This window comes from Ovis canadensis, chromosome 18 (assembly GCF_042477335.2).
Source record: "Ovis canadensis isolate MfBH-ARS-UI-01 breed Bighorn chromosome 18, ARS-UI_OviCan_v2, whole genome shotgun sequence".
Lineage (NCBI taxonomy): Eukaryota > Metazoa > Chordata > Mammalia > Artiodactyla > Bovidae > Ovis > Ovis canadensis.
Genome location: NC_091262.1, coordinates 36,563,559 through 36,587,760, shown reverse-complemented (window position 1 = coordinate 36,587,760; position 24,202 = coordinate 36,563,559). Strand labels below are relative to the sequence as shown.

The window sequence follows — 24,202 nt, the reverse complement described above, 5'->3', positions numbered from 1 at the left end:
TAACCTGCAAATTGTCCTGGGTCTTGCCTTCTCAGAGAGACATGACCCCATCCCAATAGCTTTCGGTTAAATGGCTTGGCCCTCCCTCTCTGTTCCTCCTATGGACCCATGCATTACCTCTGCCTCACACCCACCTTTTCTCACTGCCCCAAATACCCTCAAGAGACCTCAGTGAGCAAATCAACAGCCTTATCAAAGAAAGAACATGTCATGCTGTCTATAGTGCTTTTCATCCTTGGAGAAGTAAATTAAATAAATCCAATAATATTTGTTCTTTAACAATCTATCCCAGTCTTCTGATATTACAGTCCTTATTTTGATGACAAGCTTCCAAGAATTTTTCAATTATGGCAATTTCAGCTGATTTCCATTCCCAAAGAACCTCCACCTAAATCTACCAAGGAGAATAGATGCACCATATTTCTTTAAAATATGCGTGTCTGGCAACTCGAAAGGGTACCATCTGGTTCGCATAATTTCTGCATGAAATTATGCAGTTTCTGAAAAGCCTATACAACTTATATGAGGCACTCCTGCTGCAGTAGAAGCCAAAACATTCCATGGTTATTGTGCAAATTGACTCAGGTTAACTGAGGCTGAAACTGGCCATGGTCCTTAGAATGATCAACACCCTGAGAACGCGGCTCACCAATTAAAATATACATATTTAATCCATGTCATGCTAGAGAGGAAAGATAAACATGGAAATGACATCATCCTCAAGAATCATTTTTGAGCCCTGGGAAAAGTAAGTAGAGAACTGGCAAGAAAAGCAACTGGGACTCTTTCAAAATGAAGCAAAGGAGAAGGCAAAATGAAGTCGGAATAATTAAAACAAGAAGGGAGCAATCATGGAGAGGAGGGAAGCCAGTGAGGGGAATCGGTGCTGCTTCCCTGGTGAGGAATCAGTGAGAGACGCATGGCAGAACACCTAACAACCTCTACCCAACCTTAGTAAAAACATCTAGGTCATTCCTCGTCAGCAGTGTAAACTCTGGCTAGAGGAGTCCGTAGGTGTGTGACAGGTGACCTCGGGGTACTCGAGTCTCCTGAATTACAAAGTAAGAATGTATCCAGGTCACCAGGATGAATCAGACTTGTTAAGTGACTGGAAAGCCTCCAGAAACACACAAGCCAATTGCAGATGCAGACAGAACGTTTTCAGCGTTCTGGCCAGGGCTTCAGGAATGCTCACACCAGCATATGTAAATTCCCTAGACGTACAGCTCAGAACAGAGGTTGGCAAACATTTTCTGTAAAGGACCAGAGAGTAATATTTCAGGCTTTGCACTCAATGTTGTCCCTTGTCACTACTATTTGATTCTGCTTTGTGCCATAGACATATGAGCATGGAAATGAGCTGGGGTGTATATGCCAATAAAACTTTATTTACAGACACTGAAATTTTAATCATATGTCACTATCTTGTGTCATTAAAAATGTGAAAATCATTCTTAGCTCACAGGTTATGCAAAAAAATAGACGATGGGCTGTCTCTGACTCATGGGCCAATTTACCAACTTCTGACTGAGAACTTCTATTCAATAGAGGCTGAACAAGTGACACACGGTTCAAATGAATGAAAACACCCTGAGTTTATGCAAAGATTGAAAATCCTGACGAAGAGGGTGGAGGGTAGGAACAGATTTATCTCATGCAATGGTGACAAATACTGGACTGCATTTGTCTTGGAATCGCAGAGGCCTGTCCTTGAGTCCTTACAAGACCACTTGCCAGCTGTATGACCTTGAGCAAGTTTCACTTAACCTTGCCAAGCCTAATTCCCTCTCTTGTAAAAGAAGGAATATGATGAGTACATTATTTTTTGTCAAAAATCATTTTTTAAATGAAATCTAGTTCATTTATAATGTTGTGTTAGCTTCAGGCATATAGCAAAGGCATTCAGATATATTTGTGTGAGTGTGTGTGTGTATATATATACATTCTTTTTTAGATTCTTTCCCATTATAGGCTAGTACCTTCTTGATAGAGGTTATCAAAGAGATGAAATGAGATGCTGCCTCTAAAAATACTCTGCACAGTACTCAGCACCTCTACAAAAAAAAAAAAAAGCTAATTAGCATTATTATTATACTCATAGAATGATGAGTTGATTGACTGCAAAACATTCTTCCTGGATATGAAGACAACATCTCCTGGATGAAAAAAGTTCAGACTCCTAATTTATGGAAGTCAAAGCTCAAAATAAGGTAGATGCCAGAGACGAACATAAAATACAAAAACAGAATATTTGACCCTGTGCTCAGTCCCCGGGATTCTCCAGGCAAGAACACTGGAGTGGGCTGCCATTTCCTTCTCCAGTGCATGAAAGTGAAAAGTGAAAGTGAAGTCGCTCAGTCACGTCCAACTCTTTGTGACCCCATGGACTGTAGCCTGCCAGGCTCCTCTGTCCACGGGATTTCCCAGGCAAGAGTACTGGAGTGGGGTGCTACTTCCTCCTCCAGAGGATCTTCCAGACTCAGGGGTCTAACTTGCATCTCTTGCATTGGCAGGTGGATCCTTTGCCACTGTACCACTTGGAGTCTCCATTTTCTATTAAAGTTGCGAGCCTGAATTCATGAGAAAAGAATGCAAGCATCAACAGTCATTCAGTCTCAATAGGCATTTCTAAAGACTTCCATGAGAGCCTGCCTGCCTGGTTGTATAAGAGGTAGCCACTGACCAAGCCTGCCTCCACTTCTGCTTCCTGTCTCTAACCTTTACTCCATGACAAAGATAGCAGCCGGCTGCGGATGGTCAAGATAGCTTCTATCTCCCCCTGCCCAGCCCTGGCCCCGACCAGCACCAAATAGACAGTGGCAGTGGCAGCAGCAGGTGACAAGGAAGACTGTGGATGGCTGCCAGCCTGTGTGGTAGACTGTGGCACAGGGCATTGCTATTAAGAAGTCAGCAAAAATGGATGAGCAAGCTCAAAGGCGGCGGATGAAATGTGTTGGTGGCCCAGAGTTCTTTGTTGCTGATGAAGCAACAGGAAAACCTTCATATGTAAAAAAAAAAAAAAAAAAAAAGGTCGCCAATCAGGACTTCCCTGGTGGTATAGTGGCTAAGACTCTGCACTCCCAATGCAGGGGGCCCAAGTTCAATCCCTGGTCTGGGAACTAGACCCCACATGCTGCAACTGAAAAAAATCCCACAGGCCACAACTAAAGATCTCAAGTGCTGCAACTAAGACCTGGTATGGCCAAGTAAATAAATGCATAAAAATAAATATTTTAAAAGTGGCCAATCTGCCATGGCATAGTTGAAGACTGATACTTGATGGAAAGCTTTATGGATCAAATGATCTTTAAGAGCAGAACCCGAAGACCATTTTTTTGGATTGAATCTCCACTGAATACTCCAGACAACAGGGAATACACTGCTGAAATAATGTTCTAGGCTTGTACATTTCTTGGCAGGCCATTCTCGCCTAAGCTGCATACTAGACCTCAAGACAAGCAGGAGAACTGTCTGTCTTTTGGTACAATACCAGACAGTGGAATCAGTATCACTCAGGTCATCCTTGTGACTGAAGGGCATGTGATTGTCAGCTATATTAAGCACACATTCCAAACACAGGATGAAATAGAACATATGTTATTCAGCAATTGCTGGGAGATGGAGACAGAGGAATCCCTCAGAGCAATCCTGGGAAACTTCAAAGAACACTATAGTATGCCTGCCCAGATTTAGTAAAAGAACTTAGTAAGTATAAACAGATGGATCAAAGTGCATTAAACAGTATACTAGAATCAATTCTATCTCAAAGAAAGAATTTTCCATTGGTGTTGCTTTTGTTTTATTTAACCTTTTGGATATCTCATTATACAGCAATTTTTAAATTTGTGTTTTATTTATTTATTGGCTACACTGGATCTTCATTGCTGAACAGGTTCTTTTCTCTAGTTGCAGAGAGCAGGGGCTACACTCTAGTTGTGGTGTGCAGGCTTCTCATCATGGTGGCTTCTCTTGTTGCAGAGCATGGGCACCAGGCGTATGGGCTGGCAGACGGCCTGTGGCACTCAGGCTTAGCTTCCCCACAGCTTATGGAATCTTCTGGGACCGGGGATCAAACCCATGTCCCCTGCATTGGTAGGCAGATTCTTAACTGCTGGACCACCAGAGAAGTCCAGGTGTTGGTTACCGAGGGAGTCTTAGGACCTGAATTTTCTTTTCATCTAGAGTGTGCTAATTCAGGCTTTACTCAACCTATCTCAGAAGTTGTAAATGAAGGCATTAACAATTGTCCTGCTGATGTCAGACGTCGTCTCTACAAGATTTTCCTCTCTGGAGGTTCAACCATATTCAAGGACTTTGCACGTCACTTGCAAATAGATTTGAAAAGAACCATAGATGCCAGGCTGAAATTAAGGGAGGAACTGAGAGTGACGGACTGAAGCCAAGGTTTATCGATGTACAAATCATACACCCAAAACGCAGGCAGTTCAGTTCGGTGGGTCCATGCTGGCTTCCACATCAGAATTTTGCCACATGTGTGCATCCTGAGTGTGCATGCTCACTCACGTCTGCCTCTTTGCGAACCCCTGGATTGCAGTCCACCAGGCTCCTCTGTCCATGGAATTTTTTAGGCAAGAATACTTAAAATTAATTAATTAATTTTTTTAAAAAAAAGTGGAGGCTATATGTATACCTATGGCTGATTCATATTGATGTATGGTAGAAACCAATGCAATAGTGTAAAGCAATTATCCTTCAATTAGAAATAAATAAATAAAAATAAAGACACTTTTCAACTGCTACTGCTGCTAAGTCAGTTCAGTCCGACTCTTCGTGACCCCATGGACTGCAGCCTACCAGGCTCCTCCGTCCATGGGATTTTCCAGGCAAGAGTACTGGAGTGGGTTGCCGTTGCCTTCTCTGGACACTTTTCAAAGATATATATAAAAAAAAGAATACTGGAGTGGATTGCTATATCCTCCTCTGGGAGATCTTCCCCATCCAGGGGTAGAACCTGCATCTCCTGTGCCTCCTGCAAGTCCTGCATTGCAGGCAGATTCTTTACCATCTGTGCCACTGGGAAAGCACCATACCCACTTCTACTCCTTCAAAATAAATCTGAGCCTCCATCCACTATTTCCCAGGAGAGAAACCCACGGCTGAAAATCAAGAGAAATAAAAGTGAATTGTTGGCCCCGAGCTTCCAAATGTCTAGGTCTTCACTCAGTCTCTTCAGTCGGGTCTGACTCTGTGCAACCCCATGGGCTATAGCCCACTAGGCTCCTCTTGTCCATGGGATTCTCTAGGCAAGAATACTGGAGTAGGCTGTCGTTTCCTTTTCCAGGGGATCTTCCCAACCCAGGGATTGAACCCAGGTCTCCTGCACTGCAAGCAGATTCTTTACCGCTGAGCCACCAGGGAAGCCCCAAGTCTTTGCTATTTATGGCCAAATCAGGCCACTGTATAGGTTGTTTCACTCTGAAATTTCTACATTTCTACATAACTGCCAACACTGCACCTGGTCCGGAATATCATTCCATCATACGGAGAACTCAGTCCTTGAAGAGATATGACCACAAGGTTTAGACGAAAACTCTGTCTTTTCTTGGAAAAAGTGCTTGATCTAAGATGTCAATTTGAATAGCAGGGATCCAAGATAAATAAAATTCAAGGATATTGGTTAATTTTGTTAAACAAATTTAACAAGTTATTGGGTTGGCCAAAAACTTTGTTCAGGGACATCATACAGAAAAAAATGAACTTTTTGGCTAACCCAATACATAAAATTAATCAAAATCTTTCTTAAGATACATAACTTTGACTTATGAGATGCCAAGGTTCAATGAGAACATCAGGGAAGGGGTCCTATCTGCCTTAGGCTATTCTAGAAACCATCTATTCTTACATCCTCTTCTCAGATTAGTCCCAAGTAGGTCACTAAAAGCAAAGTGCTCACTCTCCCTCAATTCTTTCCAGCGTTCTCACAGTCACGTGAGGCTGCCCACTTTCTTCACAGCCTGCCTTCTGCTGCTCTGTCTGCTCAGCACTGACGAATTCGTATCAGGACTCGACAGCTCTCTGCCCTCAAGCCTGATTGTTCCACAGTTCCCACATCAAGCCAGCCAAGTTCCATCAAAGAGTCTAACACAATGCACATGGGCAAACACTCAGCTTGGTTCCATCCAATCTGCCTTCCAACAAGGTTTCCAGGAAACGTCCAGGACAAAAAGCCAAGAGCTGTCTCTACAGAGACCATATTCATCTCCTAAGCAAGTTTCTGGCCACACCACAAGTGACCAGGAATTATCCTTCTACTATTCAAGCTTGAGGAAAAGTTAACCTGCAGATAAACCATGTGTGCTAGTCGACCGTTTGGCGGTGCACCATGTTAACTCATCACACATGCTTCTTCTGGCCCTGCACAGCTCTTTTAAAATTTAAATGAATTGCCAATATTTCAAAACTAGGAAATTTCATCTTTTAAAAATCTGGATTTTGAACATTTCTCCCCCCTCCCCCAAATCAAGAGCATCCAGGCAAACAATAGGTTGGAGTTCAACAGAAGCAGGTTATCCAGGTTCCAATCCTCAAAACCTGCTGAATGTTCATTCAATATTAGCGGATGGTTCCAGTGGTGTTCAAAAGACTTAGGGACACAAGGGACAAACTGGGCAAGAAACGACCAGACAGTCAGACCCTCTCAGAAGGGATTTGATTTGGATAACTCAAAGGACTTCTGCTTCAGGGAAGATGGAATAGATACATTTTCTCTATTCCTCTCACTAATTACAACCAAAATGCTTGGCATTATATATAACACAAACCCAGGAAGGCCCAAGCAGGTGGAGAAAAGGAGGTACACTGAGTAGGCACCCCAGGGCCCAAGAAATGACACAGTAGTGAGCTTCCATTTTCTTTTTCCTTCATAATCCAAGACTTGGAGCTGAAGAAGTGGCAGTCTAGAAATACCAACAGACACAGGAAAACAGGCAAATAAACTCAATAAAGGCCTGCTCTCTCTTGTCAAAGGACCAGGCAAGGGGCAGTCTAGCAACACAGAAAGTATTAGACAATATCTAAACTATTAGAAATTACTAGAAAATACCCACATCCCCAATGGCTCAGCAGTTAAAGAATCCTTCTGCAATACAAGAGACACAGGAAATGCAGATTTGATCCCTGTGTCGGGAAGATGCTCTGGAGAAAGAAATGAAAACCCACTCCAGTATTCTTGCCAGGGAAATCCCATGGACAGAGGAGCCTGGCGGGCTACAGACCAAAGGGGCGCAAAGAGTTGGACACGACTGAGCAACTGAGCCTGCACACACTCTACTCCAGCTTTACTCCAAACACCATAGAAAGAACTGGGACCCCATCCCCACTGACATTGTAAAGGATGAGTGGAATGCAGGAACTTGCATCTTTGCCACATTATTACAAGATGACCCAGCATCCCCCAATTCTCTCTTTCTCTGGGTGGTGCCAGAGAAAGCCAAGTAGGGAGTCCCTGCCAGGCGATAAGCTCCAGCCGGCTCCTCCCACCCCTTCAGTGTCAGTTGAGACCATGTTGGGGAGCCTGGACCTCCACTCCCACAGCAGTACTAAGGAGCCCACTCACCCTTCTTCTGGGTGAGGAGGCCAGAAGAGGCCTTGTAGGAAGTCAGGACTTCTACCACCACTCAGCAGTAAGGAGGCCACCCCTCCCATGGCCACGTGGGAAACAGCAACAAGGCACGTCTATCCACCTCAGCCAGAGGGGTGTCAGCAGAAGCTTAGTGAGGCACCAGAATGCCCTCCCACACAGCAGTTAGGAGGCACAAGCCCCAAATGTCAATAGTCTAAATGAGAAGCCTGGACACTAACCCCCACTTGGAAGTAACAAGGCAATGCCACCACCTTTCCCTGCCAGAGCAGCGGAAAAGAAAGCCAATAAAAACAGACAATTTAAATACGATCTAGAGTCTCATAAAATAATACTGAAAGGCCCGAGGTTCTATTTTAAAAATCCTGCCATCATGAGGCTATGGCCAAGCTGGTGGAGTAGGATGACCCTGAGCCCACCTACCTTGCGTACACCAAAATTATAACTATTTACAGATCAACTATGGATAAGAATGACCCAAAGACTAGCAAAGAAAGGTTTTCCACAACAAAAGATGTAAAGAATGAACCACAGTGGGAGAAGTAGGAGGGGCAGAGACATGGTGTAATCAAGATCACACCCCCAGCTAGACATCCACGAACGGGAGGATAGTTACAATTGCAGAGATTCTACCCGAGGAGTAATGGAAACAGTGACAGACTTTATTTTCTTAGGCCCCCAAATCACTACAAATGGTGACTTCTGCCATGAAATTAAAAGATACTTGCTCCTTGTAAGAAAAGCTATGACAGTGTATTAAAAAGCAAAGATCTCATATTGCCAACTAAGGTGCATATAGTCAAAGCTATGGTTTTTCCAGTAGTCATGTACATATGTGAGAGTTGGACCATAAAGAAGGCTGAGCACTGAAGAATTGATGCTTTTGAACTGTGGTGCTGGAGAAGACTCTTGGGAGAGTCCTTTGGACTGCAAGGAGATCAAACCAGTCCATCCTAAAGGAAATCAACCCTGAATATTCATTGGAAGGACTGACGCTGAAGCTGAAGCTCTAATACTTTGGCCACCTAATGCAAAGAGCCAACTCAATGGACATGAGTTTGAGCAAACTCTGGGAGATAGTGAAGGACAGGGGAACCTGGTGTGCTGTAGTCCATGGGGTTGCAAAGAGTTGGACACAACTGAACAAATGAACAATGACAAAATATACACAATAAGTAGGTAAATGTTAAAAAGATATAAATATGAAGTCAAATTACTAAATGTGAAGTGAGAGGGAGTAGAAATGCAAGATTGTTGAAATACATTCAAGCTTAAGAGGTTATCAATAAGCTCTGTTATATATAACCGCTGTTATATATAAATTTCAGTTGGTAAAGAATCCGCCTGCAATGTGGGAGACCTGGGTTCAGTCTTGGGTTGGGAAGATCCCCTGGAGAAGGGAACAGCTACCCACTCCAGTATTCTTGCCTAGAGAATCCCATGGACTACATTCCATGGACTGTATAATCCATGGGGTTGCAAAAAGTCAGACACGACGGAGTGATTTTCACACCACATATACAAACCTCAGGAAAACAAAATCTATAATAAAACATAAACACACAAAAAAGAAAAGGGACTCCAAAACAGATTTAAAGCAGAGACTGTAAGAAGAGAAAAAGAAGGGCATAACAGAATGATAAAAGGATCAATCCAACAAGAAGATACAACGCACACATATATACATATATATATGTTCATACATCAAATGAATAAAATACATCAAAATTAGTGAAATGCAACTAAAGCAGTGCTGAGAGGAAAATACATAGCACTCACTGCATACGTTAGGAAAAAGGTCTCCAATCAATAATCTGCTTCCCTTAAGAATCTATAAAAAGAACAAAGTAAACCCGAGCAAGTAACAGGAAGGAAATAATAAAACAAGAGCAGAAATCAATGAAATTGAAAAAGCGAAACAATGGAGAAAATGAAATAACCTGGTTCTCTGAAAAAATCAATATAACTGACAAACCTCTAGTAAGACTGACAGAGAAAAAGGCTGACGGTATGGAATTATCAGTATCAAAAATCAACTCTATACACATATAATAAGGGAACTGATAATGATTAAGAGAAGAATACTACATATAATTCTCCACACATAAATCTGATAACCCTAAATGAAATGGATTGATTCCTTAAAAAATCACAAACTAATGAAATTCTCAAATGAGAAATCTCCAAGCCCAAATGGTTTTACTGGAAACTTCTACTAAATGTCTAAAAAAGAATTAACATAAGTTTTGTGTAATTTCTTCCAGAAAACAGAAGAGTAAGCATCTCCCAATTCATTTTATTAAAGCAGTATTACCTGATACTAAAATTAGACACAGTGCAAAAACTAAAGACCAATATTTCGTATAGAAACAAAAATCCATGACAAACCATTAGCTGATTCACATCATACAGAAACCAACATAACACTTTAAAGCAATTATCCCCCAAGTTTAAATATATTTTTAAAATAAAAATACATGGGATTAGAAAGGAAACCATCTGTACTGAATATAGTCATCAAAATATTTATGATACAGTTTTTTCTTTTAAAGTTAAGCAACGTGGGCTTCCCTGGTGGCTCAGTGGCAAAGAATCCTCCTACCAAGGCAGGGGACATGGATTCTATCCCTGGTCTGGGAGGATCCCACATGCCTTGGAGCAGCTGAGCCCCGCGCCACAGCGACTGAGCCTGTGCTCTAGAGCCTGGGGGCTGCAGCTACTGAAGCCTGAGTGCCCTAGAGCCCATGGTCCACAGGAGAAGCCACTTCAGTGAGAAGCTCACGCATCGCAGCTGGAGAGCAGCCCCGGCTCGCCTCACCTAGAGAAAAGCCCGTGCACAGCAACAAAGACCCAGCACAGCCAAACACAAATAAATACATTATTTTTAAAATATTTTTTAAAAGTTACGCAACGTGATAGAGAGGGCATACGACATTTGAATTGCATGGTCAGGAAGACATTTCTGACAAAGTGGCCTTTAATCTGTGCTATGATCTAAACAACAATAAGGAAACACTTTGCAAAGATCTAGAGGAAAGGCATGCTAGGCTGAGGGAACAGCTCTGGCAAAGGCCCAAAGAAAAGAAGACCTCAGCACATTAAAGGAGCAAAGAGAGGCCGGTGTGGCTCAATGGCAGCAGGAGAAGGAAGGGAGAGGCCAGGTTATGTGAGGCTTCACAGGCCAGAGGAGGAAGCTTTGGTTTTATTCTAAACACAGCTGGGTGCCACTGAAGCACTGAAGACTTGTAAGCAGTCTACATTACGTTCACAGAATGACATGGTCTGAGATACATTTTCAGAAGAGCATTCAGGTCACCGTGGGTCAATGGATTGTAGCTGGTAGGAAGCTACTAGCTTCCAAAGTTCTAGAAATTGGTGAGGAGGCTCTAGCAACCATGTGGGCAAGAGGTGACAGTCAGGAGGAGGATAGTAGAAGCAGAGCCAGAGAGAGATAAATGGAAGAGGGATGTATTTTGAAAATAAAACCAATAGTTATTAGCACTCTCTGATGAATTAGGGATGAGAGGAAGAAAGCAATCAAAGATGAATCTTGTTTTTGTCTTATTTTGCTTGAGCAGTTGAACACATGTTGGTACAACTGACTTAAATAGGAACCACCAATAGAAAAACAGGTTGTGGTGGAGAAAATTAAGAGTTCAGGTTTGAACATCTTAAGTCTGACAGCCTTTTAAATATCCAAGAAGTGAGGTGCTGTAGGCAGTTAGACTTAGAAGTTTGTTATGGGTCTGTGAACAGGAGGAGTGTCTAGGCCAGAAACATAATTTAGAGAGTAATCAATGTACAGATTGTTTATAAATCTGTGAGGCTGGATAAAACACCTTGGCAGAGTTCAAGGTTGAGAAAAAGAGGAGCTATTCCAAGCCAGAGCCCTGGGGCACTCCAGGATTTAGAGTTCAAGGGGACAAGAAGGAGCCATTAAAGGAGATCTGAAGGAACAGCCACTGAGGCCAGAGGAAAACCAGACCAGCATAGAAGGGGTTGTAAGCAGAGAAAGGTACACTGGGTCAAAAGCCGCAGAGTGTCAGCTGGGGAAGTGACCCTCAGACTCAGCAACCTGGAGGTCACAACACCCAGACAAGGCAGTCTCTGCCCAAGAGCAAGGAGGAACACAAATTCAGATGAGGACATACAACTCAGATATCAGGTGCATTGGTAAAGAGTACCCACGCTATCCAGCCTGAAACAGCAGCAGCTTCTACCACTGATGGATGATTTGATCTGGCAAAGCACCTGGTGATGTCAGTGCTTGAAAAGGACTTAGCCAAATGCCGGTGGGAAAGACACTACCACCCAATGAAATACAAAGTCAGAAGGAAGGACACTGGGCTCAGGAAGGTCACTGCTGCTGGTGCTGTGGTGAAAACAAGTGGGGATGAGCCTGGGAATTGCAAGGGAAGAGCTCATGATAAAGGCCTCTCACAGAAGAACTCAAACAGAACTGCAGCAATGTCCTCCCAATACCAACTGGGTTCCTCCAGATTCTTTCCCCAATTTAACACTTTCCCAGGTTTCTAGCAAAAAGTAAGGGCTTTCCTCACAGTTCAGTTGGTAAAGAATCTGCCTGCAATACAGGAGACCAAAATCTAGCTATCCTCACTTGGCTGGTGTAGAATCTCCAGAATACATTCACCTATTATTTAGTCAAATAAAGTCGTGTATCGGTTCTGTTTATTGGCAGTTTCATTTTCTGGGTAAAGTATGCCAACAATCAGTTCAGTTCAGTTCAGTCTCTTAGTCGTGTCCAACTCTTTGCGACCCCATGAATCGCAGCATGCCAGGCCTCCCTGTCCATCACCAACCAATAGCAATCTCCAAATATATAAGATACACACACATCCCCCACTTAATTTTGGGAAATATAATTTATAGTCATTTTTTAATAAAGTTGAAAAATTAATCTGAAACAAATAGTATATCCATACACACACACACAAAAATCTGCTTTTAAATGCATTTTTAATCAAATTCTAAGAGATAGCCTAAATTACTTTTACTTTAGAGAAAAGGCATCAGTGGTAAGAAATGCTTGAATTATACTATGTTCTTCAGAGATTAAAAAATTAAAACCAATTTAGTTTCAACATCTACTCTAGTATCCCAAGTTAAAAATATATGGTTAACACATAGACCCAAGGATTAATTTATCAAGCAGTCTATGTGGAAAGGAGCAAGCAAGTTTCAGCTTAACACATTTTCTGACGCACCTACATAAAAAAAACAAAGAATCATTATGGACTTTGCAAAGCGCATTTTTATCTTTCTCCCTAATGAGAAAATGAAACAAGAGACATGCACCGCCTCCCTAGAGATTCTCATAATTTACAAAGAATATCCTTCTCTATAGTGTTTACCCATAAATGGCCAGCCTGGGCACTTAGTCATTACAGAGAGAATGTCTTGGCCCCTTAGGACCACTCATCATTTTTCTGATTCAGGCATCAAAAGGGAAAGAGGGGGAAATTACCGAAAAAAAATAGCTTTGTTAGGAGATCCCCACACCCTATTGTGTTTCTGGGTCACGTGATAGAACATTGCTAGTAAAAACAAGAAAATTTAACATGAAGAGTCATCACCCCTCTTATGTCCTGACTAGTTGGTTAGTTTGGGGCAAGAAGAACAAGAGGAAAGAATAAAATCAGGCTTTCATGGGATGGGGAACCAGGCTCCTAGAAGTGCAGAAAGGGAACAAATACAGCTATTAGAACAATGTCCATGTCACAGTAAGCACAGATGTGGCCTAAGCATCCTGCAGCCAAAATACAATGCTGTCAAGAAAACTACTATGACGTGAACATAATTAATACAAATCAATGAGTGGTGACATATAATTATTATGAGTTACATTTTTATTGGTCAGGCACACCACTTAACAAGAAACCACATGACCTTTCTAAGCTATATGTGTATGTGTGTTAGTCACTCAGTCTGACTCTTTGCGACCCCATGGACTGTAGCCCACAAGGCTCCTCTGTCCATGTAATTCTCCAGGCAAGAATACTAGAGTGGGTTGCCGTTCCCTTCTTCAGGGAATCTTCCCCACCCAGGAATCAAACCCATGTCTCCTGCATTGCAGGCAGATTTTTTACCATCTGAGCCACCGGGGAAGCCCAAGCTATTTGTATTTATCTCTAATAACTCAAACTGCATCCCTACCAGTAGAAGAGTAAAGCTCTCTACTAAAAAAAACCTTCCCAAGAGAAAAAAGTATTTAATTATGATCGTGGGACCCTTAGGTTATAATCCCAAATGTTGAAGGAAAGGATTAATTAAATTTTGTTATTAGCTCAACTTGTATTCTTCTCATTTTAGTTGATTTCTTCCTCTTTCCTTTTAGTCTCCATGCTGCCAAAGTGATGCATAATCCCTGGGATTTAGAGTTCCTCATTCTCTGTAAAGTAAGGGGGCTTTTTTTTTTTTTTTTCCCTGCAGAGATAGGTAAGGTATCAAGAAAGCCAGAGCACTTAACCAGGAAGTTATAAGTTATTTCACCTTTTCTATCATTGAGAAAAATCATCTCAATTTGTCAAGGTCTTGGTTCCCTTATTTATAAAAGGTCCACTTTATAATCTTTATCTTTCTCTGAAATACTTTAAGTGAATTACTTAACAATTTCAGAACTGAGATATATTAGATATAAAGATAGAGATATGGTTAGTTATATACTTTCTTGAGATATAATTTATATACTATACAATTCACAACTTAAAGTCTATAATTCAGTGGGTTTTTTAGCATATTTACAGAGTTGTGTGATCATCACAAGAAATTTTAGAACAGGAACATAGCTTCTAAGGGCTTCCCTGGTGGCTCAGCAGTAAAGAATCAGCCTGCCAATGCAGGAGACCTGGGTTTGATCCTTGGGTCAGGAAGATCCCCTGGAGGAGGAAATGGCAACCCACTCCAGTATTCTTGCCCGGGAAATCCCATGGACAGAGGCGCCTGGGGGGCTACAGTCCAAGGGGTTGCAAAGAGTCAGACATGACTGAGCATGCACACATACAGCTTCTAAGTCATCTAATTCACTATACAGATGGGTTAAATCATGTTTCCCAGGCCACAGATCTGGTCAGTGGCACAGCCAGGTCTGGATCCCTGGGAATTATTAAACCATTGACATCATCCCAGCCTCCCTTTCCCCAGCCCTGGGAAAGTTCTATGTGAATTAAAACCTGCTGTTAAAATGTTGCCTGCGAAGAACATCTGGCACTTTTTATAATCATGCTCCCTCTTATTATATTAAGCCTGGTCTAATTTCTCCACCAAATCTGTCCCACTGCAAGATTTCTTAGAAAGACTTTCAGAACAGATAAAAATGTATCTATTAGGCACTTTGACCACAAAATGTGATTTGCAAAGCCCAGAGAGTCTTTCTTTTCAGATAAAGTCACAGAAAGATTTCGGTTCATGCAAAAAGACTAAATTAGACCCTCTGCTCATTTCCTTTTTTAATGGACTGATGATGAGTAGTTAAACTAAACGACGTCATCTTTAGCATATTATTTACCAATGTCAATAACTTCCTGGGATTTCAACCACTCACTCCGGTTAGTGGTCAGAAACCAATTTCAATCCTCTTAGGGCTGTGTCCTGTTCATCTCTAAGGTTTGCTCCCATGAAGTCTATTCTCAGTAAAAGAATATCTTTCAAAAGAGGTTAGTACCCTGCAGAGGATGAGATGGTTGGATGGCATCACAAACTCAATGGATGTGAATTTGAGCAAACTCTGGGAGGTGGTGAAGGACAGGGAAGCCTAGCAAGCTGCAGTCCATGGGGTCACAAAGAGGCAGACACGACTGAGCGACTGAGCTAAGAAAGCTCCTGTAGCAAGCCTAGCTAGCTAGTGATTAAGCTGATACTGCCCTGAACACAGAGGCAATAGGCCTCTGGGCTGACCCCACCCTTCAGTACTGAGCTCAAGGCAGACTTGCTAACTGCTCCCACCTTTTATTTTATTTTATTTTTACTTTCTGGCTGCATCGCATGTGGGATCTTAGTTCCCCTACCAGGGATCAAACCCACACCCCCTATTCTGGAAGTGCAGAGTCATAACCCTTATACCACCAGCGAAGTCCCTGCTCCCACCTTTAAATGCACCCACTTCTTAGGCTCCCACGATACTCTGCTCTCCTCCATCCTACTAGTTCTTCCCTTCTTGCGTTTCTCCACCCCCATGCTTTCACTTAACCAATAAATATTTATTGAGTGGTCACTGCTTATCAAGTCCCGGCCTAAATATTGTCCCTAAATGTGGGTGCTCCCTACAGTCTATGAGTATAACTCACTGTGCATTTTTTTACTTCCATTTGCACTTATATTTTAAAATCTCCACTGAGGCTGGAAATCCCCACAAGTCCATAGCTCCAATCTGGATCTCACCCACTGGCCCCCAGGTCAGAGTCATCTGAGTATCTCATGGATTTTTCAAAGTGTCCAAAGCCCGCCTGCAGTGACCCCATCATCTCCCTGATCACCTAATTGGCCCCTCATCCAGGATTCCTCATTACCCTAATAGTATCACCAATCTCCCAGCATCCCCAGCTGGAAACTGCACACCACCCAGTTTCTTCATGGAAGGGATGTGAGTGAGAGAACAGGCAGCACTTTTCAACATGAGACAGACAGAAAAGAATCTTCTAATTCCAGCTGCTTTTCAGGGACCAATGTGTGAAAGAGGCAAGATAAGACCTCATCAGAAATGTGAATTCTGAATGAAATCTGGCCATCAGACCCAGCAGTGCCAATATAGGGTTGATTTTACAATGTGAGTTCTGCCATGGCTGGGAGACTGAAATCTTAGAATACGAATTTGCTTGTCAACAAACATCCAGACACACACACACACACACACACACACACCAATCACATGCCAGCTTGCCTGTCTTCCTGTTTCCTCCATTCAGAACGCCTATCCTTTCCACCCACACCCTCCACCACAATTCCTTCTCATATTTAATTTTCAAATGATGCGACTCTTCCTCCCGGAAGTTCTCCCTGATGCCCCTGTTTTATCTGCCATCCACTGTGCGTGGAGGTGTGTCCAACACTATATGTTTACATGTCTGTCTCAGTGTCTTCCCACAAAACTAGCAGCTCTTAGAGAACTGGAGCCTGGTTGCCCAGGCCCGGGCCGACACCGGGAAGACTATGCGGGAGGAAGGACGGCTGTAGACAGCCCAGCCAGGAGCTGCGGGCAGTCAGGCAGGCGGGGTCCATGTCCAGGCCGGGAGCGCCAAGTGCACAGCATCCCCGGATCCGCCGACGCCCGCGCGGCTGCCCAGGGGTGGCAGGACGTGCCCCGGGGCAGGGGGGGTCTCCCAACCAAAAGGTGGGGGACTCGAGGGAGGCCCTGCCGGCCCTGCACTCTCTGTGGTCCTCCTCCCCGCGCCGGTCCGGTAATAGAGGCACGGAGCAGAGCCTCCAGGCCTCGGGACGCCCAGTCTCTGCTCGCCCGAGCCCCTGCGGCCCGCCACCTCCCCTCCCTAGAACCTCTCGGAATTTCAGTGGCTGGGGATGGAGCAGGGGGTCTGGGGGCTAGCAAGAAGGACGCGCCAAGAAGCGGAGGAGAGCCGGCGGCCCCTCACTCCACCCCCGCGCCCTCTTAGGCGGGAAGAAATCGAACCCTCAAAGAGGACCCTAAGGGCGCCGGAGCCTCAGATGCCCCGGAGCCGCGAGGGGACCGCTGCTCCCCTAGCCCTCCTCCCTCCCTCCTCCGTGCGTCCCTACCTGGCTGGCTTTGTGGAACTGCTTTTTCAGCCCCGCCACCGACATCGCGACGGCGCGGCGGCCGGGGCTGCAGGTCCCCGGACTCGGCCGGGCCACGCGGCCGCGATGCGCTGGGGGAGCGGGCGCCGGGGCCGGTCCCCGCGCGGCTGGGCTCCGCCGGGCCGGCCTCCCACGGCCACGGCCACGGCCACAGCCGCTGTCACACGCGCACACACGCGCGCACGCCGATGGCAACACTGCGTTCCAAAGCCCATGCGCAGCCCATTGGCCAAGCCGCGGAGATATGCAAATGAGGCCGCTGGGGCCGCCCACGCTTCATTGTTGCGTGGAGACCCTGGAGGACTGGAGCTGCGGAGAAAATGGGCCTGCGAAGCTGCGCGGCGTGGGCATGTCCCCGGGTCCCGAGAGCAGAGCCATAAAGGGCTGTCTGCAGGGCGTGAGACCGGATGCATCTGGCCATAGGACTGCCCTGGATGGGACAGAGGAATCACCTCTCTATGCTTCTGGGAAATATCGCCGCCCTCAGGGGCATTTTTGGTAGGTTTCTGTTTTTAAAAACGGACGCCCTCATAATATAGGCTTCCCTGGTGGCTCAGATGGTAAAGAATCTGTCTGCAATGCAGGAGCCCCCTAATACGGCGTGTTGTTCAGTCGCTCAGTTGTGTCCGCCTGCAGCACACCAGGCTTCCCTGTCCTTCACCATCTCCCGGAGCCTGCTCAAACTCATGTCCATTAAGTTGGTGATGCCATCCAACCATCTCATCCTCTATCGTCCCCTTCTCCTCCTGCCTTCAATCGTTCCCAGTATCAGGGTCTTTCCTAATGAGTCGGCTCTTCCTATCAGGCGGCCAAAGTATCCGTCCTTCCAATGAATATTCAGGATTGATTTCCTTTAGGATTGACTGGTTTGATCTCCTTGCCGTCCAAGTGGTCCACTGGAGAAGGGAATGGCAAACCACTGCAGCATTCTTGCCTTAAAACCCCAGAAACAGTAATACACTTAAGGGGAGAGAAAGATAACAGAACACAGAATCTGTAATAGGAGGAATTGGTGTGTGGGCGGTGCATCTGTTTATTCTCAGCCCCACTGGGTGCAATCCGGCACTCTAGGAGCCCAAAAGTTACTGGGTAATTTATTAAATACGGTGCTGCCTCCATACAGCACTTAGCCCACTGTCAACTATATTAAGAGCAACTGTCTCCAAGGAGCCCTTAAAGGAAGCTCTCTGTATCCAGGCAAACTCACCCCAGGAGGAGACCAGCTCCCTTGGTAAATCTTACCATGTCAGCTACAAGGCACCCTTTTGCATGGAGGCCTAGCCAGGGATCTGAAGCATACCATTGACTTTCGAGTCAGAGCTGCACCCAAGAAGCCAGCATCTGAGCTAGAAGCTGGCCTCCAAAGGTCCCTGAATTAGTTATGCAGTCATGTCTGACCCTTTGTGGCTCCGTGGACTGTAGCCCACCAGGCTCCACCGTCCATGGGAATTCTCCAGGCAAGAATACTGGAGTGGGTTGTCATGCCCTCCTCCAGGGGATCTTCCCAATCCAGGGATAGAACCCAGGTCTCCCACATTGCAGGCAGATTCTTTACCATCTGAGCCACCAGGGAAACCCCCAAAGGTCCCTAGGGCCCCCAAGACCTAGAAACCACTTTTAGCAGCACCTAACACTAAAAGAAACAATCATATTCCTCCTCCAGTCTCCACCTAAAAGGAAGAAGCTCCTCTTTCTGCACCTTCAACAGATCCTATCTGAGATGACCAAGTTCAGTTCAGCTCAGTTCAGTTGCTTAGTCATGTCCGACTCTGCGACCCCAGCACACCAGGCTTCCCTGTCCTTCACCAACTCCCGGAACTTGCTCAAACTCTTGTCCATGAAGTTGGTGATGCCATCCAACCATCTCATCCTCTGTCATCCCCCTCTCCTCCTGCCTTCAAGCTTTCCCAGCATCAGGGGCTTTTCCAAGGAGTCAGTTCTTCGCATCAGGTGGCCAGGCAGTATTGGAGTTTCAGTTTCAGCATCAGTCCTTCCAGTGAATATTCAGGACTGATTTCCTTTAGGATGGACTGGTTGGATCTCCTTGCAGTCCAAGGGACTCTCAGAGCCTGGGTTTACACCTGTTCCTTGGTGTCCACTCCTGATATCTGCATTTCTCCAGGATAAAAGTCACACAGCTTCTCCTTTGACATTAGCTCCCAACTCCCTTATTCCTGAGGTCATCCTAGTGAGGCTCGGCTAGTCTCTACATCTCCCTGTGCCTACGTTCCCTCACTTTCCCTTCGGAGGGTGGGACTGGGCGCATTCTTCCTCGGGTAGGGGAGGTAATGAAGGAACCTAGTGAAGGAGATGAAGGCAGCCATCCAGAGGGTTAATCAGCATGACTTGTGCAAGTGCTCGAAAGACCTACATACAGCTGACACCAGCCACAGAGAGGAAACTGGAAGGTGTGAGGGTTGTAACAGCTAGGTCCAAAGAGTATAGCAAGATGACCTGTTCATGCGACAGGCTGACCTCCACTCAACAGGAGGCTCTGCTCCAGGGGAACTGCTACTAAGGCAAGGGCAACTAGGGGCCAAGGCCACCTGGAAGAGGCTCACCTGCCTTCCTGCTCTGTGTCCAGTAATTTAAATAGAACAGGTTTGAAGGAATTTCTCCTTAAGTCAGTCTCCTTAATTTTTCCTTAAGTCTCCTTAAGTCTTCACCCTTGGGAAGGAGGGAAGGGGTTTGAATTTTTTATTAATAAAACTTTTTAACCTTTTTCCCTTGGATGATAGCACATTCCAGTTCAGTTAATTTCGGTAATTTATCTCTTGATTTTATCAAGTGTAGAACTGTCATCATAGTCTCATCATTTCATAACTTCAGAATCACTCATATACGTTTTTCCTTCGTACAAGCATTTGTGACTTTTCTTATTTTTTTCTGTGATAAGTCTCAGAAATTTGCCAGTTTTATTGGTTGTTTAAAGCAACCAATATAAACTTGAGTTTATTCATCATTGCTATGGGTTTTTTTCTCTCGTTAATTTATGTCTTTATTATACATTCCTTCCTTCTGTTTTGTTCAGGGGGTTGAAGTTATTCACAGTAGAAACTTGACCCTAGACCGGAAGAAGAATGTACCGGAGAAGGATATCGTGCAGCCCAGATGTTCAGAGGTTGTAGGGAACCAGGTGGGGGGATGAGCAGAAACTAGGAATCTGAGTAGTCAGATCCCCAGCTTGTCGGGATGTGCTGGTTGTACCACATGTCCAGGCTGCAGCTACCAGAATGACCACTAAGCTGCTTCTGTTTCTTTTAGGCACTCATTCCAAGTTCACAGTTCCAGTTCCAAGGAGCAGCATCTGATCAACAAGTCTAGATGTTCTGCCTCAGCTCTCCATGTCTGAGACCAGCATCATGGTGGATTGCCCTGATAGGAGAAGAAGCTTCAGAAGCTAGGCAGCCAAAAACAATTGCCTACAAACAAAACGCGAATGCCCACTGTTTATCTGGGGATTCCTTCGTTCCTTCAGTTGAAGGTGCTTTATTTATTTGTTATACCTTCTGGTTTTATAGTCGGCAAATGTAAAGCTATGAATTTTCCTCCTCCATATGGCTTTGGTTTCACACTTTGTTTTCATTATATAATATAGCTCTTCTGCTTGTGTTCTAAATAAATTTGTAATTGCAGTTACAAAGAGGAAATTACCCTTTGATCCAAATTTTATTCAGGACAATTTTTTAAAACCTTTTCTAGGTGGTTTGATTTTTCTTATTCATGGTGTATGAAATTTGAGACTTGTGCTACTATTGTCTTTAAGTTCTTTTCTTTCAACATAGTCTATTATGTTACATTTTATAAATGTACCACAGAGGTTAGAAATAATGTGTATTCTTGGTTTCTAGGGTATAGTTCTAAGTTCATGGGTAGCGGAAGCATGTGTTCTCCTGAAGTTCCTAGCTCAGAGGGAGATTTCAAAGTCCCACTAACTGGAGTCATGTTGGCCAATTCAAGGTTTGCCTTTTACATCACCATCAACCCTCCGGGGCCCAAACTGCCCATAGCTCCTCAATCTGCTTAGAGGAAGAGAATACAGATGTCTGGGGCTGTTTGACAGAGCTGTCTGCATGGAATGAAACCAATGGGAGAGTCTTGAGGCACAAACAAGCATCACCCTAATTTGAAGGATCTTGGGCTGTTGATGACCTTCAAGGTCCATGACAAAGAGGGATGCCGTCATGGCACTCTGGACGACGGCCCATTGCCAGAGGTTTGGGTGTTCTGTGTTCCTTTCCTTATCGTACTTGCTCCCTCTTCCCCTTTCCCTTCCCTGGTCCATAGAGGACACTGCTGCTGCGCATTCACATCTCTCTCGTCTTGTGGGCAGGCCAGCTTGTCAATTAGGCAGTCCTCACGCCTGGCCTGGTCATGAATGACACAGCTGTCTGTGAGGGCAGGAGCAGAATAACCTTGGGCAGGGGATTAGCAGGAAAGGAAGCTTGCTAATTAGCGTCTCCAAATATTATCCCATCATGCATGCTATCTGTCCCTGCCTCCCTTCAAATAGCTCCCTTGGAACTTCCCTAGTGGCCCAGCGGCTAGGACTCTGCACTCCCAATGCTGAGAGCCCAGGTTCAATCTCCGGTCAGAGAACTGTATCCCACATGCCACAGCTAAGACCCAGCACAGCCAAATAAATAACTTCTTTTAAAAAAAAAAGCTCCTTTTATCACTAGTATCTATTTGTTTCAAAGCTTTTCTCTGCTTTTCCTTCTTTATTTTTGGAAGTTATATACTCAATTTTTACCCACTAGTGGTTACCATTGTTCTATAAAATATTTGACCTTATATTCTCTATCAGCATCAATAATTAAACATTTAGGGAAGCCATAGTATGGCTAGAATGAGCTGTGGCCAGGGCACCTGGACTAGGGTCATCTCATCACCTCCGTCCACTTAAAACAGCTCATGCTCTAGCCCCAGCCAGCTGAGAAGCTTCCACCAGAGACCAGAGTGAGTCCACTTTCCTTTGTCTGAAATAGAAAATGAACCAGTTTGAGACTAGGATGCAGGGTGTTGATTTTTAAGTAAGGGAGGAAAGATGGAGAGAAGAAGACAACTTAAACAGAAATTCTAAGATAAAAGAATAATGAAATTATTTTAAATTCACAATAAAAGTTTTCACAAGTATAGATTTTCCGTGACACAGTAACACCTACAATTTGAAGCTATCAAACAGTGAAAAGGCAGGGACGTCCCTGGTAGTCCAGTGGCTAAGGTTTCGCCTCCTAGTGCAAGGGGTATGGGTTTGATCCGTAGCTGAGGAGTTGAGATCCTACATGACTTGTGACCAAAAGACCAAAACAGAAACAATATTATAACTAATTCAGTAAAGACTTTAATATTGGTTCACATAAAAAATATCTTTAAAAAAAGAAGGAAATTTTACCTTGGGAATCACCACTGAAGCAACTGCTCTTAATATTTTGGCATGTTTTTCTTTCACAGCCTTTTTCTATGCAAAAGTTAAACACAGCAGGATCGTGACTATGCATACTACTTTATTTTCTTCTTTATTCTCTTAATTATGTGAGCATTTCTACACTGTCTAGTCTTCACACACATATTCTCATGACAACTTAATAACCAATTATGTAGACATGTCAAATTATATTTGATCGTTTTCTATTACTACTCATTTAAAGGATTTTCCCCCAAATTCTTCATCACTTAAATAATGCTACATGAAACGTCTTTTTCCATATTAGAATGTACTTCTGTATTTAGGAATAGTTCCTTAGAACGGATCCCCAGATGTGAAGTTAGCGCAACAAAGACTTGAACAGCTCTAAGTGCAAACTGCCATTTCTGGAGCACAGTTATAATTGCTCTCGCTGCCCGTGGTCATTAGAGAGCAGTATTATATAAAGTCAGGGAGTGTCAAAGAGACATAGATCTATGGCTACCATTTTTCTTGAATTCCATGACATGAATCCTGTGGCATGATATAAGCTTCAGACTGCAGTTCTTGGCTGTCTTTGGAGAGCTGAGTTCAAACACATCAGCCTTGAATAAACCTAAAGTGTTAGTTTAACCATGGCCTCTCAATTTCCAACTTTACTCTTGTTTTTTCCCTGAAAAAAAATAAAAAGTTTTCACCCAGACTCTGTTCTGGGGAGGCACTGTGGGTTGCCCGTGCATGAAAGGGTGGAGCTCTGGCCCATGAAACAGCATTTGTACAATGCGCCAAGTATTTAGATAAACTTGACCCAGAAGCATTCCTCCTCCCAGTTTAATATTTTCATATACCTGCTTGCAGCAGAAAGTTGAGAGCATGGCTATGATTTTGCTTTCCTTGTAACTCCGTAGGCCTTTCACTGTGCACATGTGGGAAAGACATGTGCCCATCAATGAGGTAACAGAGAAGATATGATGAATCCCAGATGTTCACCGTGGCAGTTTGCCTTGAACTTGCAAGACCACAACTGGGAACAAACGTATAGATTTTCTTCACTTATTGTTTTACATGAAGCTGATGGAAAATCAATTGATCGGTTCAAGAAAAGGCCAGAGAAATCTTTCCATTTTAAAATGGAAAGGAAAAACACTGAAGCATTCTTGAGTGTTTCAAAATGAGGACTGGATGAAGGGCTACGATCAACAGTGACAGTAAATATATTTAACTGGTGACTTAATCCATTTCATGGTTATACACAATACATGATTCCGTTATTCTATGCTCTAAAAACATTCAGTTAAGCATTCTAGGTCATGGTGAAATTCTAATTAGTCTTTGTTAATTGCATAGTGCAGTTTTCATTTTCACATTTTACCCCACAAGATTTATTTTGAAATAAATGCCGGAGATGAGCA

The 24,202-nt window shown here is 44.0% G+C and overlaps 1 protein-coding gene and 1 pseudogene across 9 annotated transcripts in view; one reads left to right on the top strand and one right to left on the bottom strand.

Annotated features, from left to right (window-relative positions):
* Window positions 1-17,223, top strand: part of LOC138423723 (actin-related protein 3-like) — a 37,298-nt pseudogene extending 20,075 nt beyond the window's left edge.
* SH3GL3 (SH3 domain containing GRB2 like 3, endophilin A3) overlaps window positions 1-17,824 on the bottom strand; it is a 114,002-nt gene extending 96,178 nt beyond the window's left edge. For 6 of the 9 annotated variants that reach the window (XR_011250201.1, XM_069558951.1, XM_069558950.1 and 3 more), the window contains exon 1: window positions 17,345-17,810. Coding sequence is in view for 6 of the 9 variants with exons in the window: in XM_069558951.1 (XP_069415052.1) it covers window positions 17,345-17,389 (45 nt within the window). In the remaining 3 variants the exon portion in view is untranslated. Of the gene's footprint in view, window positions 1-17,344 lie in introns of all 9 variants that reach the window. The other 3 variants (XM_069558953.1, XM_069558958.1, XM_069558957.1) reach the window with 3 other exon arrangements.
* Between the last annotated feature and the right edge of the window lie 6,378 nt (window positions 17,825-24,202).